Source organism: Acanthochromis polyacanthus, chromosome 8 (assembly GCF_021347895.1).
Source record: "Acanthochromis polyacanthus isolate Apoly-LR-REF ecotype Palm Island chromosome 8, KAUST_Apoly_ChrSc, whole genome shotgun sequence".
Lineage (NCBI taxonomy): Eukaryota > Metazoa > Chordata > Actinopteri > Pomacentridae > Acanthochromis > Acanthochromis polyacanthus.
This window is the reverse complement of record NC_067120.1, coordinates 43,014,807-43,033,230: the sequence shown is the minus strand read 5'-3', so window position 1 is coordinate 43,033,230 and position 18,424 is coordinate 43,014,807. Positions and strand designations below refer to the sequence as shown.

The following is an 18,424-nucleotide window of genomic DNA, read 5'->3' as shown; positions in this document are numbered from 1 at the left end:
CATTAACCATTAATCTGCCCTCCAAATGGCACATCAGGCTAACCAGATAGATTATATTTAGAACAAGGCAGACTTTACATGTAACAGGTGTCTGTGTCCAAATAAGAGAGAGAGCTGACAGACGGAGAGAGAGAGAGAGAGACAGACAGAATGTGTGTTCAGTAAAAATGACTGCATGTTCACCGCATAGTGTCGCTGCTCTTTTGCGACGCGTGTCGGCTAAACATGCTCCATATGTGAGGCCACGGGTGTCCCCTCTCCTCCTCCCCCGCAGTGCACACCGTTGTTGCCTCTGCCATTTTTCGTGTGCTCCTCCTCTGTCCATCAGCTGGTCTGTGTGCGCTACAGATATGAGCCCGGCAGCTACGCAGTTGTGCGGTCATGTGACTGAATGACGGCCTCTGATTGGTGAAATACAGTCATGTGGTAGAACTTTTTGCGGAAGTGTGTATCTAGCAAAACAAAAAAGTATATGCGTTATCACTTGGATAACAAGAGAAGTAAGGAGCCGTGAAGTGCAATGTCGCGGAGTAGAAGTTGCGTTACATATCCACAAACATACTCAAGTAAAAGTAAAAAGTATTGTGCTTTAAATTTACTCATAAAAGTACAATTTATCAAAAAAACTACTCAAGTAAATGTAACGGAGTAAATGTAACTCGTTACTACCCACCTCTGATTACGACCACCACTATTGCTATTATTCTCTCTATTGCTATTACTATTATTACTGGTATTATCACTATTATTATTATTATTATTACCATATTATACTAGTATTATGAATATTATTGTAGTTACTAGATTATATACCACTGTAGTTAATATATTATATGCTATAGTTTTTGTCCCCACTCTATCTGCTGATTACCATTACCCATGTAATGACCTCTATTGTTGTTTTCATATCGTTACAATTTATACAGTTTCATTTATCATTTATTATTACTATTATTGTTTTTTCTTTTCCTTTTTTTACTATTTATTTATTCTCTTCTGTTTCAACATCCTATGTTTTAACAGCAATATTGGTATATGTAATTACATTTAACACACACACACACGATAATGCAGTCATACCTCATACATAACAGCCCCAAAACTCCAGCAATCATCTGTCTGAAGCGTTGGTAATTCTGTCCTTTGTTTTCTTGTATCTTGCCCCCTGTATGTCTTTGTACTGTATAAATGTAAAATAAATTTTAAAAAAAGACCTACTGTACAGAAAGAAAACAGTCTTCAGAGAAGGAAATACACTAAATCTGTATAACCGACAGAAGGAAATAAAGTAGGAGATCAGGACCCACAAAAGACAATACAAAGACAAGCTTGAGTCTCAGCTCAAAATGAACAACCTCAGTTCAGTCTGGGACGGCATGAATCTGATCACTGGGACTAATTAATGTGTCAATGAGAGAGTTCAGCTCAGTGGTTATAATTCTGATTTAGAGCTGGCTCAAAGTCTAAACAGTTTTTATGTCAAGTTTGACTCCCATGATTTTAGGGCTAAACATGCTGAGACTAAAAACTGTCTCATGTCAGCGTCTCCACAGAATCCCTTTCTTGATGTGGGCAATGTAATCTGGTGTCTCAAACAGTGCAGACCAAAGAAAAGTCCTCTACCTGATTACATCGGTGGCTGTTTATTGAAAACTTTTACTACGTCTGACTAAATGACCAAGATTGCTGCCGATGTCCCTGTCTATCTTATGTTTTGTTTGGCTTTTATTTTGCTTGTAATTGTTTTACTGTTTTTTTTTTTGTTTTTTTTACATTTTTGAAGTATTTCCTTAAATTGTTGCTATTCCTTTAACTGTTTTACTGTTTTGTTGCTTTTGTTGTTTGATGGTGAACCCTTGTGTAACTGCTGCACAACAAATTTCCCGGGTCGTTGGTGTCAAATCCAGAATTCAGTGGCAGAATTACAGATCTTTTCTGGACTGGTATCAACATCTGATCCCCTAGGAGAAACTAGAAAGTGTTGGTGGTCTGAATTGACCCTGCTGCCATTAAGACCTAAATCTGGACATTGATGTTGTATGCTTTTCATATTGTACATTTCTCCAGTAATGTAACTTAACGGAAAGTCTGGGGATGAAGAGATCCTGGTGGTACAATCCCATCAGTCCCAGCTCTGCTTTGCTTTTCACTGTGATCGACAGATTTTACTACCCAATATTGTAAGCCTCTTATTCCGAAATGTATATAATGGTGACAGCAGCTTTCCATGGTCCTTATACACTGACATGGCTTTCACTGTTCCAGACGACACCAAGCCAGGTCGCAGTCCAGACTCTCTGGCCAGCATTTTCACCACAGGATCATATTTCACAGAGGGGCTGACTATCACTTCCAGCCTCCCCTTTGAAGTGTCCTTGGCGAAATCTTCCAAAAAGCTGCCCCACCACTTCAGCCAAGTCGCAGCATTTCGCTTCGACTTTACCTCAGTGGGGCTGACTACCACTATAATCCAGAATCTCAGCACTTGATTATACACAGCGTACTGTGCTCGTTGCTTACAAGCAACAGCCAGAGCCTGCTTCAGCCCACCTCTCTCCTCCTGAGGCAACGCGACCATCAAACTTTGCTGAACTCCTGAATCCCAGAAATTCCACCCGTCTCCGTATAATAGGATATGCACTGGCCGCTCAGGCACCACTCCTGGAGGAATTTCCTGGGATTGGGAAACAGCTGCCCTCTCACTTCCTCCTTTTGCCTCCAGCTCCGCAGCATCCTCAGCCTCAGCAGGCGGCGAAGGGGAAGTACGTCTCGCAGGCGAGACATGCAAATCTTCATCCATTTTTATCCACTTGTTCGTCTTTGTTGAGTTGTCCGCCCCTTCAAAGCCGCTCGTAGCGCATAGAGTCAGGATGAAGGGCAGACTAAGTTCGGCTACTCCGTGATGACGGCTCGGTCCTCCCCGACCCTCACGACTCACGTAACCTCCACACTCCCGCGGTGCTTCCTACACCTCTTCTGCAGGTCTGGTGAAACTGAAACCCTTCTACTCAGCCGCTCACCATACTTTTCCTTTTTTGGAAAAAATACAATCCTTCCATCAGATTACAATCCACCGTTATAATCCTGAGAAGGAAACAGAAAACAAAAACTTTTCCAGTGATTCTGAGTTCAACGTTCTCCGACCTGTCTGAGTCACACTCTCAGACAGGGAGAAGTCTGTCCTATCAGACCTCAGTCTTCACCGCTCTCTCCTGCCAAGGCGGACATCTACAGTCCCCACCTCAGCCTTCCCTTCGGGTCTTAGGGCACACACCTGACGGACCAGGGATTCACCTGTCGGTAAAAAACCTGTTCGGGCGCCAATTGTCGATCCTCAGGGCCAGTGACCCCCTGATTAACTTACTCAGCTGTTAGGGAATCACCGGACCAGCTCTCCATCCTCCGGGTCCGGTCCTACTGCCCCCTGAGGTCTTACTCAGAGGGATGCTGCAGAACTGTTAAGCTGGTTGACGAGGAAAATTCGCCTAGCTGTCTCACTGGGGGGAAGCTGAGAGAGCGTAAGTCCAAATTTCAGGTCTGCATGTAATCCAGTTTTGGGGTTTTGGGCCAGGAAAAAAAACTTTGTTAATCCATTCAGGTGTTATTCCTCTGGAAATAATAGAATCCAGTGATACTCCATCAGTCCATTGTCAAGTCCCGACCACAATCCTGTAATCCTTAACAGCGAATAAGATGCAGTTCCTTTAGTCCATTATTCCATCAGAACAGTCCTTCCTTCTGCAGACCAAGTTATTCCACTCAACCAGAGTTACGTGGTAATCATCCCCTGTGCTCGGACTAATGTCCGGATTGCACCCAGGCAGATACCCGCAACAATCTCCCCCGAACTACTTCCAATAGGTACAATTTATACATCACAGCTCTCTTTAATTTTGCATACGTGTTGACACCATACTCTAACCCACGCAAACAAATTACAGCCACGTCCACCCCCTCCGCAAATGTGCACTTCCTCATTCCTCACCCAGTGACCTTTACTTGCCCCAGACATGTTCTTGTCCCTTTCTTCACCTCTCTCTACTGGTTACAGGAACTTGAGAAAAGTGAATGTCAGCAGCTTTTAAAAGTTGCTGACATATGCACCGCACATTTCAGCATGGTGCACACAGACTTACAACACTCCCCTACCCTATTTACAGAGCTAAAAACCCCATGACCCTCTAAGGGCATAATCTAAACTAACCTATCTTAGCTCTTTTTGAATCACCCACTAGTACAGTAATTCATTATCTACCCAGGGATCAACCAGTGATCCCCCCCCCCCTTGAAAGCATTTTCATTTATCTAATAGCAGCAAAACCCTGTTTAACCTTCTGTCCTGTTTTGTTAACCAAAGGCACTCACAGCTCCCTGTGAGGTGCTGCCCTCAAGTGGTTACCCCTTAGAACACAGTTACCATTCTCTTTGCTGCACCCTATTAGACCAGTAACATATTACTCAATCTCAAACAACATAAAAACACTGATATATGTATATATTCGAAGAATTAAAAAAGAGAATAAAAATAATAATAAAAAAAGACATTCCATTATATTAATCAAACCATCACTGCTTATAGTGAGACACGCTTCTGATTTCTACACTGTTTCAAAAATTAAAGGAAAAAATAAAAAGACATCCTTCCAATATAATCAAACCATCATTCTTCTGAATAAGGCACTCTTATGATTTCTACATTGTTTCAACACTGTAAATGTAAAGATGTAAAAATGTAAGCATTTGATTAATTCACACACATTCATTTGGTTATAGCGTACTGCATTTTAAATCACAGATTAATATATCATACCGCGCTTCTCTCATTCTGCCGCCGCTCCTTCATAATTCCATCTGTATGGCTGACTAGGGATCCCATATCCATGACCAGGAATGTTGACAAAAACTACCGTGGAGAAAGCTGAAAACTATCGGCCTGTGAAAATAGTTTTGTTGACATTGTGAGTGTGCTGTTGACACATTTCTAGGTTTCTAATGACAAAGCTGCTAGCATGTCTGCAGATTCTTGATCTTGTTTCAGCCTCATGTCCAACTACATGGAATTGAGACTTTTAGGATCATTTTTTTCATGATTGTTCTTCCATCACTGCCTCTGTTTTTATCTTTGTCTTTTGCTACAGAAATGTAAACACAGCAATGGAATGAGATGTGGGACCTCTGAGGTGGATAAGGATGGTTCGGCAACAACAGCAAAAAGAGATGAATCACTCAGTTGTGAGCAATGTGGCAAGACTTTCATCACAGCAACAAAGCTAAGAATTCACAAACGTATTCACACTGTGGAGAAACCATTCAGGTGTGATCAGTGTGGAAAGGCTTTTACGAAGAAGAGTGATTTAAAAAGACATCAACTCGTTCACAGTGGAGTTAAACCATTCAGCTGTGATCAGTGTGGACAGGGTTTTACTGACAAGAATAATCTAGCAATACATAAACTCATTCACAGTGGAGTTAAACCATTCACCTGTGATCAGTGTGGAAAGGGTTTTAGTCGGAGGAGTCACTTAAAAAGACATCAACTCATTCACAGTGGAGTGAAACCATTCAGCTGTGATCAGTGTGGAAAGGCTTTTACTCGCGTGTTCTCTTTGAAATCCCACCAACTCATTCACAGTGGAGTTAAACCATTCAGCTGTGATCAGTGTGGACAGGGTTTTACTCACAAGAGTACATTAAAAACTCATCAACTCATTCACAGTGGAGTTAAACCATTCAACTGTGATCAGTGTGGAAAGGCTTTTACTCACATGCTCTCTTTAAAATCCCACCAACTCATTCACAGTGGAGTTAAACCATTCAGCTGTGATCAGTGTGGAAAAGCTTTTACTCAGAAGAGTACGTTAAAAAATCATCAACTCATTCACAGTGGAGTTAAACCATTCAACTGCGATCAGTGTGTGAAAACCTTTACTCAACATGAACAGTTGTCGATCCATCAATGCCCCCATTCTGGTAGAAAGCGGTACCACTGTGACTCCTGTGAAAAAACTTTCAGCTCCCAACAGACCTTAATATATCACCAACGCATCCACACTGGACATGATGTGTACGTATGTGATCACTGTGGCAAACCATTTGTATTGTACTCACAGTTAAAAGCTCATGAAGTGACCCACACTGAGGTTAAACCATACATTTGTGACCAGTGTGGGAAACGCTACAGCTACACTGCATGCCTCAAAGTTCACCAACGTGTCCACACTGGGGAGAGACCATACAGATGTGACAAGTGTAAGAAGACTTTTACAACTTTGGGTTCCCTGAAACAACACCAGCAGATCCACACCAGAAAGAAAACATTCAATCAGTGTCACAGTGAGGTATGTAAAGACTGGTCTCAGTCACAGTGTACACACAATTATGTATTGAATAATTTTGGATATTGCTGCAAAATTGTTTCAAAACTGTTTTGAACAACTGTGGTCCGTTGAATTCTGTTAACACATTATCAGCTATCGTTCAGTCTAACCTGTATTCGTTTTGACACAGAAATCTGGTCCAGGTTAATCTGGGGATGCAGGTTAGATTAGGAATTCTGATGTAATCAGAAAACTGAATGTTAAATTCCAACAAGTAAAAGTGTCTTCAGATGTCATTTGGGGTGCTCTCTATCTCAGGCAAGGCATCAGTTCTTCAATGCTGCAGGAAACACTGACGTTCTCTGTGTTTGTGTTTGTTTTCCGAGCAGAACAGAACAGATAGACAAAACTCTCAGACTTGTCAGCACTCTGCCAATGGTGAACAGTGCTGCTTTGACCAGTCTGGACCAACGTCCAACCAACAAGGAACCCTACAACGACACCAGCGTATGCACACTGGACACAGACTGAACCCCTGCCAAGAAGATTTCTCCATGCAGGGTTCAGTAAAAGTTCGTGAAGTCCTCCGCAAACTTAAAGTCCTTGAGATCCGGCTTCACAGAATTCAGGTCTAATTTCTTTGTTTAGTGTCTTCGTTGCTTCGTTGCAAAATCCATTAAGAGGAAAGCTGTCGTTAACAGACGTGACTGTAAATTAATTAAACCATTCAAAGTGATTACTCAGTTAAATGAATTATCAGTGGTAGAGGGATAGACGTCTGGATGGAGGCAGTGAGCAGCAGGGCAAATTTCTTCAATTACCAGCTTAATCGTTCCTCAGATCCCTCTGGGCTGCAGGAACCTGTTAGATGCAGAGCTGGTTCAGTGATTCTCTGATGATTAATCATAATTAATTTAGGAGATTACTGGCCTTAGGATTCATATCTATCTCTCAGGACAATGATGAAGAATCTCTAATATTGAACAAGGAGATCAAATAATCTCAGATTATGTGTGAGTTGAAATACAAAAACATAAATTGTTAGATGAAAAGTAGAATCTTTGAAAGCTGACATGGAGTTTAGAATCACTTCTTTGTAAATTAGCTGCATCCAGTCATTACCATGACATTGGCATCATGGAACCATGACCACATATACACCCCCTGTCAAAAGTTTTAGGACAGGTACTAATTGATTTGAATGAGAAAGTGTCCTAAAACATTTGACAGAGGGTGTATGTGTCTGAAGGTAGTGGCTTTTTCAATGTTTTTTTTTTCAAAATTAAGTTGTTTTAAAGTTTGAAAATGTGGGAAAAATATGTATTTTCACAGTGAAACTTCTGATGTCCACGTTTTCAACATTTTTGGGAAATCTTTGAACATTTTTAGGTGGAAATAAAGAAAAATTAAAAATATTTCTAAAGAAGGGATTTTGGTTGATTTTTATGTGAATGTTTGTAAAGAAAATATTAGACGTTTTACTGAAATATATGTAATCTCTTTAGATATTTTTAGGATTTTTTTGGAAGATTTTTACTCTTTATTTGGAAAATATTTACAACAAATTTTCTTGCCAAATTTGGGGGATTTTTTGAAAAGAAAACTTAAGAAATTACTGGAATTTTCTTCCTGAAGGTTTTGCAAATTTTCAGAAATTTGGGGAATTTTTTGCTGAATTTTTTTATTTTTTTTAATTTTTTTTAAGACAAGGAAGCAATGTTGTTTTTTTGCCTGTAAATGAGGACAACAGGAGGGTTAAAACATTAAAAGGCAACATTATTAAGGTTTCTTTTATCAAACGTTTTTCATCAACAAGTACACAAAATAGATTAAAAATATAATCTAACATATTTACTTATTCAAAACTTTGAATTTCTTCTTTATGTTGTTGTTCTGCATAACTCACTATTTCAAACTGGCTCATGTTACTTCCATGTGATCTGCCATTAAAACGGCCACATTCTACCATAAACACTGTAAATAATAACACACCTGCTCAAAGTTAAAGGCCAACATACGACCCAAACATGACATGGATTTGGTGCCACTTTGAACTAAGATGATCTCTTCTGTTAAACAAACCGTTGATTGTGAATCTTTTTTCCAGATATGAAGCTGCTCCTTCCAGGTCCACAGACAGTAAACAAAACAAAGCTCTCTGTAAAAACCCTCAGAATGTTGAATAGAATAAATGTGGACAGTTTCATGACTGTAAGAGAAGATTTCTGGATCAGTTTGTGTCTCATTTGTGTCTTTGTGTTTTGTTTTGTTCAGTTTACGTCTTTCTGTCTGGTTTTAAACAGTTTGCATCTTTTCATGTTTTTTTTGTGGTATTTTTGATTATTTTGCTTCACGTTTTGGTCATTTATGTGTCTAATTCAGGTCATGTTACATCTCTGTTGTTTTTTTTGTACCATTTTGGTCATTTTATGATTCATTTCATGTGTCTGTAAGGTTGTTTTTGTTTAAAATTGTTCATGTTGCTCATATTAGTCATTTCACGTCAGTTTGTCCATTCTGTGACTCATCAGCCATTTCTGTTTCATTTTTCATCTTTTTTGCTCTGTTTTGCTCATTTTATCTCTCATTTTAGTCATTTTGCACCAGTTTAAGATTGCTTTTTTCATTTTGTACATTTTGTGTCTAATTTTTGTCATTTTGTTGCTAATTTTTGTGCCTGGTTTTCGTCCTTTTTGTCTTTCATTGTTGTCTTTTTTTGCTTAATTTTAGTCCCATTTTGGCCACTTTTGGTCTTTTTTTATGTCCATTTTGTAATTTTATGGTATTTTTCTCTCTTGGTTGGATGTTTTATGTTCCATTTTGGTCATTTTGTGTCCAATTTGAACTGTCCCATAACATTGTTGGACCGTTCAGTAGACTCTGTTTGGGTCTTTTTCTCACCACTGAAACATTTTGTCCATTTGTGTCTCATTTTGGTCATTTTATAGATTAGATTAGATCCAACTTTACTGTCATTGCACAGAGAACAAGTACTAAGACAGTAAATGCATTTTTTAAAAGTCCATTGTGATGTCAGAGAGAAGAACTAACAACTGTTACCACATTCCATATTCTGAAGAAAAACATGGAAACACTTGAGAAAGTCAGTTTAACACACAAAGCTTGGAGATATTGGAGAGTTGTGGTGAAGATTTCAAGTGTGAAACTTGTGAAGACATTGTGAGCAAAGACTGTGACGGAAAAATGAAGCCTCCTCAGCCAGATAGGAAACATTCAGGTAAGACAGAAGTCCAGACAACGAGCTGCAACTCAGCTCCAGATATCAAACTACACACTGACATGTTAGACTGAAGTTTTCACAACACTGACAAGCTAACATTTGCTCATTTTGTGCCTTATTTTGATCAGTTTGCATCCTTAGGGTTGTTAGTGGATAAAATGTTGTCATTTTTCATCTTTTTGTTGTTTTTGTTCCATTTTGGTGACTTAAAGGCTGTTTTTGTTTAATTTGCTCATTTTGTGTCTCATTGAGGCTCATTTTCATCATTTTGTCTCTAACCTTGGTCACTTTTTGTCTTTAGGATTGTTTTTACTCTTCATTTTTCATGCTATTGAAGTTTTTTGTTCCATTTTGAACATTTTGTGTCTCATTTAGATCATCTTTTGTATCATTTTGGACATTTTGCATCAGTTTAAGGTTTTTCTGTTTCATTTTATGTCTCATTTTGTGCATTTCAGTCTGTTTTTAGGGAAAAAAGTGTCATAAATCAGACTGTAAATGATATATGAACAAACCTTTCTGTAAAAACTTTCAGAATGTTGAATAGAATAAATGTGGACTGACTAGGTAACCTTACAGAACCTTTACTGTTGTGATGTACACATTAACCTGATTTTATACACTCAGAGAAAATATATATATCTAACCATTGTGATAGGGATAAATAGAAGTTCCAATCTGTTGATTTTAATTGCAGGATTATGAGTTTGAGTTTGAGTTTATTTCGAGCTTTTACAAGGTAAAGTTTATACATGTTGTGAACAGTACTTGGCAGTTTTTCTACTAATCCAAGATGTTTTGATACAATTTGTTTGAACCTCATAAACATCTCAAACATGTCAATACAAAAAGGAAAAAAAAAAAAAACGCACAAAAAAAAGAAAAACAAAAAAGCTCGAAAGGAAGTGGGGAGAAATAAAACTTATTAAGCTCCCACCCCCTTTACACCAATATTTACAAGCTGCATGCAATATGTCTTTTCTCGGATACATCATCATTCTGTGCATTGGAGTAATATAAATATACAATTATACATTTACATCTACCCATATCTATTTATACAACCTTATATACGTGTCTACCTATACAAACATACACTCATAGCTCTTTTTATAAACACAAATATATATACATACATACATATATATATATATATATATATATATACATATATATATATACATAGCTACACGTACAGACAGACCCATAATATATCTAGGTATATGTGTATATCCTGTATACATACATACCTTTTAGATGATACATTGTAATGATGATACATCTAGAATAATTGTTGTTCTAGTTTTACATTCATAAGATGAACCATCATGGTCAGTAGAATGGCCGCTCCAGACAATCTCCCCATGCCCAGGGCCACAGCGAATCGGTAGTCTGAGAGCACCACACGGCGGCTGAGCTACAACATACAAGAGCCCCTTCTTCCCATGCTGCAGCCATCCCAAATGTGAAGTGTATTATTTTGTACACTTTTTTTTATTTTTTATAATTATTAGGTCCTTGCCTTATACAAAACGAGCCATGACAACTGTGTGTGTCCAAGCTCCCTCTGCTGGTCAAGGAGATTCCCTAGTTCATCCCTTCCTTACACTGAACGAGCCATAACAGCTGTGTGTGTCATAGCTCCCTCTGTAGGTCAGGGAGATGCCAATAACAATCCCTTCCTTGTGCAGAACGAGCCTTAACAGCTTTGTGTCTCTGCTCCCTCTGTTCATCAGGGATTTCTCATTGTAATTGTCTTTAGTTTGCGTGTTATTTTTATTTTTATTTTTTTCGATAACTCCAGCACGTCACTTCGGAGCCCCTGAATCGCAGCCCGCCACAGAATCGTACCCCGGCCCACCGACCACCACCGCCCCAACAGTAGGAGTCAGCCAGGGCAGACATACCACCGACCACTGGCATTTTCATAATTTCCATTATTTTCCGACTTATCTACAGTATGGATATTCATATAATACAATGATAATTGCCTATGACACAACTCTTAATGATATGATAATGGTATAATGTTCACTATACAGAGACCATGCTAAATTAAAATAAAAATACGACATCCAATGTTAGCAATGGACTGAGTTAATAAGTATCATCATTTACCATCTATGTAATATTATTGCTATGACTATTATGAATATGTTTAATACCATATAACCCTCAATTATTTCTACCCAACAATACTCAATAGATATATAGATATATACAATCACATACTTACTGTTATTCATAATGATATTCCTGGTAATATATATGTAGTCAAGAAAAGAAAAAATATAATAATAATAATAATAATATTCTCAATATGTTATTATAAAGGTTTATGTTTTTCTTTATACCTACTTACTCTTAATAGCATTTGAATACTTCAGTCACCAATATCATCATTTATTTTCCTCTTTCATATACTGTGTCCATAACATCAGTTTGTACCGTGATTTGAACTTATGGATTGTCTTGCATTGCTTTAGTTCATTATCCAGATTGTTCCATAGTTTAACACCACACACAGAAACACACCAGCTTCTGGTGGTTTTCACCGCAGGAAGTTTAAATTTACTATATCCCCTTAATGTATACCCGGAGTTCCTCAAAATAAATAATCGTTGTATGTTCTGTGGAAGATTGAATTTACTGGCATTAAAACATAAGAGAGCCGTTTTGAGTCTAACCAAGTCCATTAATTTTAAAATTTTACATTGCGAAAACAGTCTGTTTGTGTGCTCAAAATAAGCTACTGTGTTGATAACTCTTATCGCTCACTTCTGAAGTATACAAAGGGGATGCAGTAAAGTCTTGTAGTTGTTTCCCCAGATCTCAATTCCATATGTCAAGTATGGGAGAACTAAGGCACAGTACAGTACATATAGTGCATTATACTCTAGAACTAATTTTACTTTATTAATAATTGATATACTTTTAGAAACTTTTGACTGTGTGTATCTGATATGAGGTTTCCAGCTAAGTTTTTCGTCCATGATGATACCCAAGAATTTCATCTCCGGTACCCTCTCAACTCTACTGCCTTCTATATATACTGGTAAATCTGAGGTTATATTATGATTCCCAAAAAGCATAATTTTGGTTTTGCTTGTGTTTAATGATAGTTTATTTACATTCATCCAATCTTTTAGTTTGTTTAATTCTGTATTTAAATTGGTGATGAGATCATTGTAATTATCATTAGAGTAAAAAATGTTTGTATCATCTGCGAATAGTATCAGTTTTAGTAGGTCTGAGACTTTAAAAATATCATTTATATACAAGTTAAATAATTTTGGTCCCAATATTGATCCCTGGGGCACTCCGCAAGCAATATTCAACAATCCAGAAGCCTTGGTACCCATTGATACAAACTGCTGTCTTTCAGTTAAATAGCTATTGAGCCAGTTCAGCGCCACTCCTCTGATTCCGTACGTTTCAAGTTTTCTTAGAAGTATGGAATGATCCGATGTATCAAAAGCTTTTTGTAGGTCTACAAAAACTCCCCCTGCATATTTTCTGTGATCTAAAGCTACAGCTATTTCTTCTGCTGCGTCTATAATTGCCATTGTTGTTGACCTTTTTTTCCTGAACCCATATTGATTTTCATTTATTAAATTAAATTTGTCCATAAATTTTTCCAATCTGTTATCTCTAAAATTTCAGAAAACTGAGGAAGAAGAGAAACCGGTCTGTAGTTTGTGAAAACATGTCTGTCACCACTTTTGTAGATAGGACATATTTTTGCTGTTTTCATTCTTCTTGGAAATATCCCAGTTGAAAATGATAGATTACTTGTCCATGTTAATGGTTTTGATATACTGGATATATTTTTTTTGACTAGACTCATATTTATTCCATAGCAGTCAGTTGAAGTTTTGTTTTACCTTTGTTAACAATATGAATGATCTCAGCTTCCTCCACAGCAGATAAAAACAGACTATTTAAGTTCCTGTCTGTTACAAATATCCTGTTTGTACCAGTATTAGGGATTTTTCCTGCCAGTTCTGGTCCCACTTTTATGAAAAAATCATTACATTTATTCACTACTTCCTGGAGGTTATGATTATCCATATTCTCAGTTTTGAAATACTCTGGGTATTCTTGTTTATTAGTTCCTTTATTTACTAATTCATTTAAAATTCCCCAAACTTTCTTTGGATTCTGTTTATTGTCTTCTAATTTCTGTTTATAATAAAGTTTCTTGTTAGTTCTTATAATACTGGTTAATTTATTTTTATATGTCTTATATTTAATTTCTGATTCCTTTGTTCTTGATTTGATAAACTTTGCGTACAGGTTGTTCTTCTTTTTGCAAGCCTTTTTTAAGCCTGTGGTTAACCATGGGCAATCTTTGTATCTATTCTTCTTCTTATCATTTATAATAGGACAGTATTTATTAAATAACATAATGAATATTTCTAAAAAGTTCTCATATGCACTGTCAACATTTTCTTCATTGTACACTGAACTCCAGTCCTGTTCCAACAGGGCGTTGAACAGCGCATTAGTTGTTTGTTCAGTCTGTAAATGCTTCTGGCTAGCTATCTTGAATTTTGTTTTTTTCCTACATTTCCAATCTTTTATCGTGAACACAGGTAAGTGGTCTGATATGTCACAGATCAGCAATCCATTTGTGCATCCATAGAGTGTCATTGGTAAAAATATTATCGATTAAAGTAGCACTGCTGCTTGTTATTCTACTGGGTTTTGTTCGACGGAAAAAAACTCATACTATACATAATATTTAGGAAATCCTCTGTTTCTTGATGTTTTTCTGTATTAAGTAAATTGATGTTGAAGTCACCACAAATATAAATAGTTTTCCAAGTTATTTGCGAGAATGTCTGGATCATCCAATCATTAAAAGTCTTTATGTTAGCTCCCGATGTTCTGTACACACAACTTAAAATATATTTTTTATTTTCTATGGATAATTCAACTGATATACATTCTAGTACATTATTAATTGCCATTGACATTTCATCTAAAATTTTGTAAAGCGGCAATACATTCTAAAATCCATTGAATGAGCAAGTCATACATATTTATCTAGTTCATTGAGATTCTTGATTACAAGTACTTTAGCCTCTTCAGGTGCACCATTAAGTTTAATGAAGATTTTACAATTTCTCACCCAAGTTCCTTGTATTTTCTTTTGCTTCTTTAGCAGCCTGGCTTTCTTCGCAATCTCACCATTCTTCCGGGTTAGGTGCTCGTTGATAAACACGTCTGTTCCTCTCAGCATCCGTCCTTGTTTCAGCAATGCGTTTTTATACTTTCTATTTCCGAACTTTAGGATCACCACAGGAACGTCCGTGCTTCTTCTCTTTGGTAGAGGGTGACATGCCTCCACGTTGTCTTCTTTTATGTCAATTCCTTTTTCCCGTAGAAATGACACCACTTGCTGCTCTATTGAGCTCACCTCCCCCTCGTCCAGATCTCCTCCGTTGCTTCTGTCCGCCACTGCTTGTGCGTATGACCTCGGTTTTATCTTTATGCCACACAATTTGCTGTCCCGTCAGTAAATGGCATTGAATTCCTTAATGGAATTAACTGATTGGTAAAGTATTGATATGGATTTGTTTTCCCGATGCAAGCATCTTGCTTCTCCTTTTTTTCCTTCCCTGTGACACTATTGACATCTTAAGTGAGTTTTGATTTCTCAGTACACTGGAGGCTTTTATCTTGTCTCTGTTCAATTCTTTTCTTCTGTGTGATAGAAATTCGTTTTCAGCCAAGTAACAAAAAGACACCTTAATTTGCCTTTCTGAATACAATGTGATTATTTGCTGAGACATTATTAAGCTATTGTAGTGTCTAAGAGTGGAATCAATAGACTTTTGGGCAAACTAAGATTACTTTGCCTGTGCGGGCGGTTTTATGTTTCATATTACATTTTTGAAAATGAAATCATGCACAAGTTGAAGGCGTTCACGTCGTAGTAATGAGTTTTTCCACACTTTCTGAAAGCTCTGTCACTATTCTGTGGTTTTCTTTTGGTATTTCAGTGTTTAGGGTGTTGCTTTTGTCTCCTTTTTTGTCTATCTTGGCTTGTCAGGAAGCATTACTCTGACAGCTGTTTTGTTGTTGTTTCTTCAAGATTGAAAGCAGAGTTTAAGACCAGTCCTCAGGGGGCAGGAAAATAAGTATAATTTTGAGCCATCAGGCATAACTGGAGTGAGAGAACCGAAGCCCATAAAAGTCCTTCAGTGGACAAAAGAATGCTACGGTATCTCCTGTTCTTCAGCACAGAGCCACTGGCTTTTATAATAATGTCCTTTATTCCTTTATGACAATGTGGGTTTCACCATTTAGCGGTGGAGCACTGATTGTGATCTTGTGAATGCAAATAACCAGCTATCAGCTTTTGTGATTCAGTGACAAACATTTAGCCGTTGTTTTCCCGCTCTTGTTTCTGTGCCACTAACCCTAAACAAATGAATGTTTGCATGGTTTTGGCCGTGCACATGGTGCCATGCATTGAAGGGGGCAACAATCCCTCAATTGTTTCCTTTTTTTACATATTTAGTGGGATGCAAGTTGAGTTGGGAGCCAGTGGCGTATCCAGGACTTTTTTACCGGGGTGGCCTTGATGAGACACAAAGCTAGTGTGGGGTGGCTATGGCACAGCGGAGTTTAATGCCATGTACGCAGCCGACCACAGTTCAAACCCCAGTACTTTGCTGCATGTGACATCCCCTCTTTCTCCCATGATTTCCTGTCTCATAAGTGTTGAATAAAGGTGTCTATTCTGGTTTATTTTTAAATTCCATTTCCCATTATTACATGGGCGTAACCACCATCTCAGAAGTGAGGGGGACAAATTTTCAGAGCGATTTATCATTCTCTTACATTTAATTGCACCGTCCTTAGTGGCTAAAGAACCACATAATCCCTAACAGCCACAGTACAATACCAGGGGACCAACTAGGCTAAAGTATAAAACTTTAAACTATAAAATCTAAAGTTTTAGTGGCCAAACTCTAGTTGAGTTGACAACAGTGTCCCTTGAACATCTACTGGACGAGTAGCCAAAGGAGCCAAACACTGAACATGAAATGATCAGTACTGCCTGGTTTCTCCCTGCAATAGATATCTTATTTTCAGGAAGTTATAATCTCTCCTTACCTGTAAAGACCCTACATCCTTGTCCCTGCTGCTGGCCTCTGATCCATCTCCTCCCTGACTCTGCTCTTTCTGTTATGGCAATAAACATAAAAATGTGGTAAGAAAAATTCTGAAATAGCTTTAGGAAGAGTAAAAATTGCAGTAGAATTTAACCTCAAAATCACTTTAACCCATATATACAGCCATGGCCATAAGTTTGGACACAGCGTGACTTACTATGTCTGTTTTGATGTCTATTACAGAACATAACTAATATTTTCTGACAGCACCAGTTTAATTAGTCAACAAATCAACAAGGGATATAATATTATCAATAAATTCCAACAATTGGAACAACTTTGTTCCCAAAACATAATATTAGAAGAAAATAACAAAAAAATGCAGTACTTTCACAACCAAATTTGGTAAGAATAACAAAATGACACCAAACTCTTTTGATGTTTTTTTTTAAATATGAAACTTAATATAGTTCTCAGGAGTTGTGTACTGTATTGTAAGTGACAATTTTGTGGTATTTTCTAAGATTCACAAGCGTCATGGTACTTGTGTCCAAACTTATGGCCATGGCTGTACATACTTTTTTCTCAGCCACGTATATATATTTTTCACCTCTGCAGACCCTGCATGGTCACATTACTGCTGGCCGCCGCCTTTGGTCCATCTCCTGCCTGACTCTGCTCTTTGTTATGGAAATAATCATTAACAAATCTGAAAATCAAAATTCTGAGATAGAATTTGAAAGAGAAGCAGTAAAAATAGTTGTAAATTATACCATAGATAGCCTATTCTTTTTCTCCTCCCTGACTCTCCTCTTTTGGGACCAAAAGACTTAAATACATGGAGAGCAATTGTGAGCACATCTTCTGCCCAGAAATGAAAGAGGACTGGGTTTATTCCAAGAATAAACTAATTAGCAGTAATGTAACAGAGGCAACAACATTTAAATTATTGTCAACTCGCTTAACATATTGATATATTGCCACGTTTTACCTTGTCATCATTTAGCTAACAAGTCTAACATTGTTTGCATCCAACAAGATCACACAACTTACACGGTTTGTTTGGAAAGAGCTGTGTAAAGTTTTTTGCTTCTTGCTAGCTCTGGCTGGTTTGCTAAACATTACTCCAGACGCACGTTCAGCACTGCTCAGCACAGCAGCACGTCTCCTGTGGAACACCTGCGTTAGCATGCGCTCATGGTGCATTCAAAGACGGCTCGGGAAAACACGTTACTGGATGCTAATAACGGGTTTTGCTGTTGTAACGGCTGAAAAAAGTGCGGGGGACAGAGAGGACAGATGTGGAAGTGCGGGGGACATGTCCCACGCTACCCGCGTCCGTTACGCCCATGTGACCAACTACCTATCAGATCTGGGTGGCCGCAGGGGTGGCCAATGAGATTTCAGGGGTGGGCCCAGGCCACCCCAGGCCACCCCCTAAAATCACCATTGTTGGGAGCAGCAGCAAAGTGTCGGGCCATCAGGTTTGGCTCTGCACAGATACTGGATTTGTTTTTTTATGCTCGGTTTTGTGACAACCCCTGATCATTCTCACACGTCAGCATGTTGCTTTGTGCGTTCTCGCTCGGCATTCTCAGAGTTTGCAGAGCAGGACAGTCAGTTTTTGTATAGTTGGACATTTGTTTTCATCAGCCTGCTATTACAGAGGGACTGTTCTTAGGTATTTCAGAATTTAGCTGGAGTAGTGAATCTATTTACAAATGCAATGCAGATGAGCA

General features: G+C 38.0%; 1 protein-coding gene across 42 annotated transcripts in view; it reads left to right on the top strand.

Annotated features, from left to right (window-relative positions):
* Window positions 1-18,424, top strand: part of LOC127535152 (zinc finger protein OZF-like) — a 201,137-nt gene that overhangs the window by 110,471 nt on the left and 72,242 nt on the right. For 17 of the 42 annotated variants that reach the window (XR_007943796.1, XR_007943798.1, XM_051952264.1 and 14 more), the window contains one exon: window positions 5,139-6,338. The exons of 19 other annotated variants lie outside the window; for them this stretch is intronic. Coding sequence is in view for 20 of the 23 variants with exons in the window: in XM_051952264.1 (XP_051808224.1) it covers window positions 5,139-6,338 (1,200 nt within the window). In the remaining 3 variants the exon portion in view is untranslated. 6 more of the 42 variants (XR_007943797.1, XM_051952269.1, XM_051952256.1 and 3 more) reach the window with 3 other exon arrangements.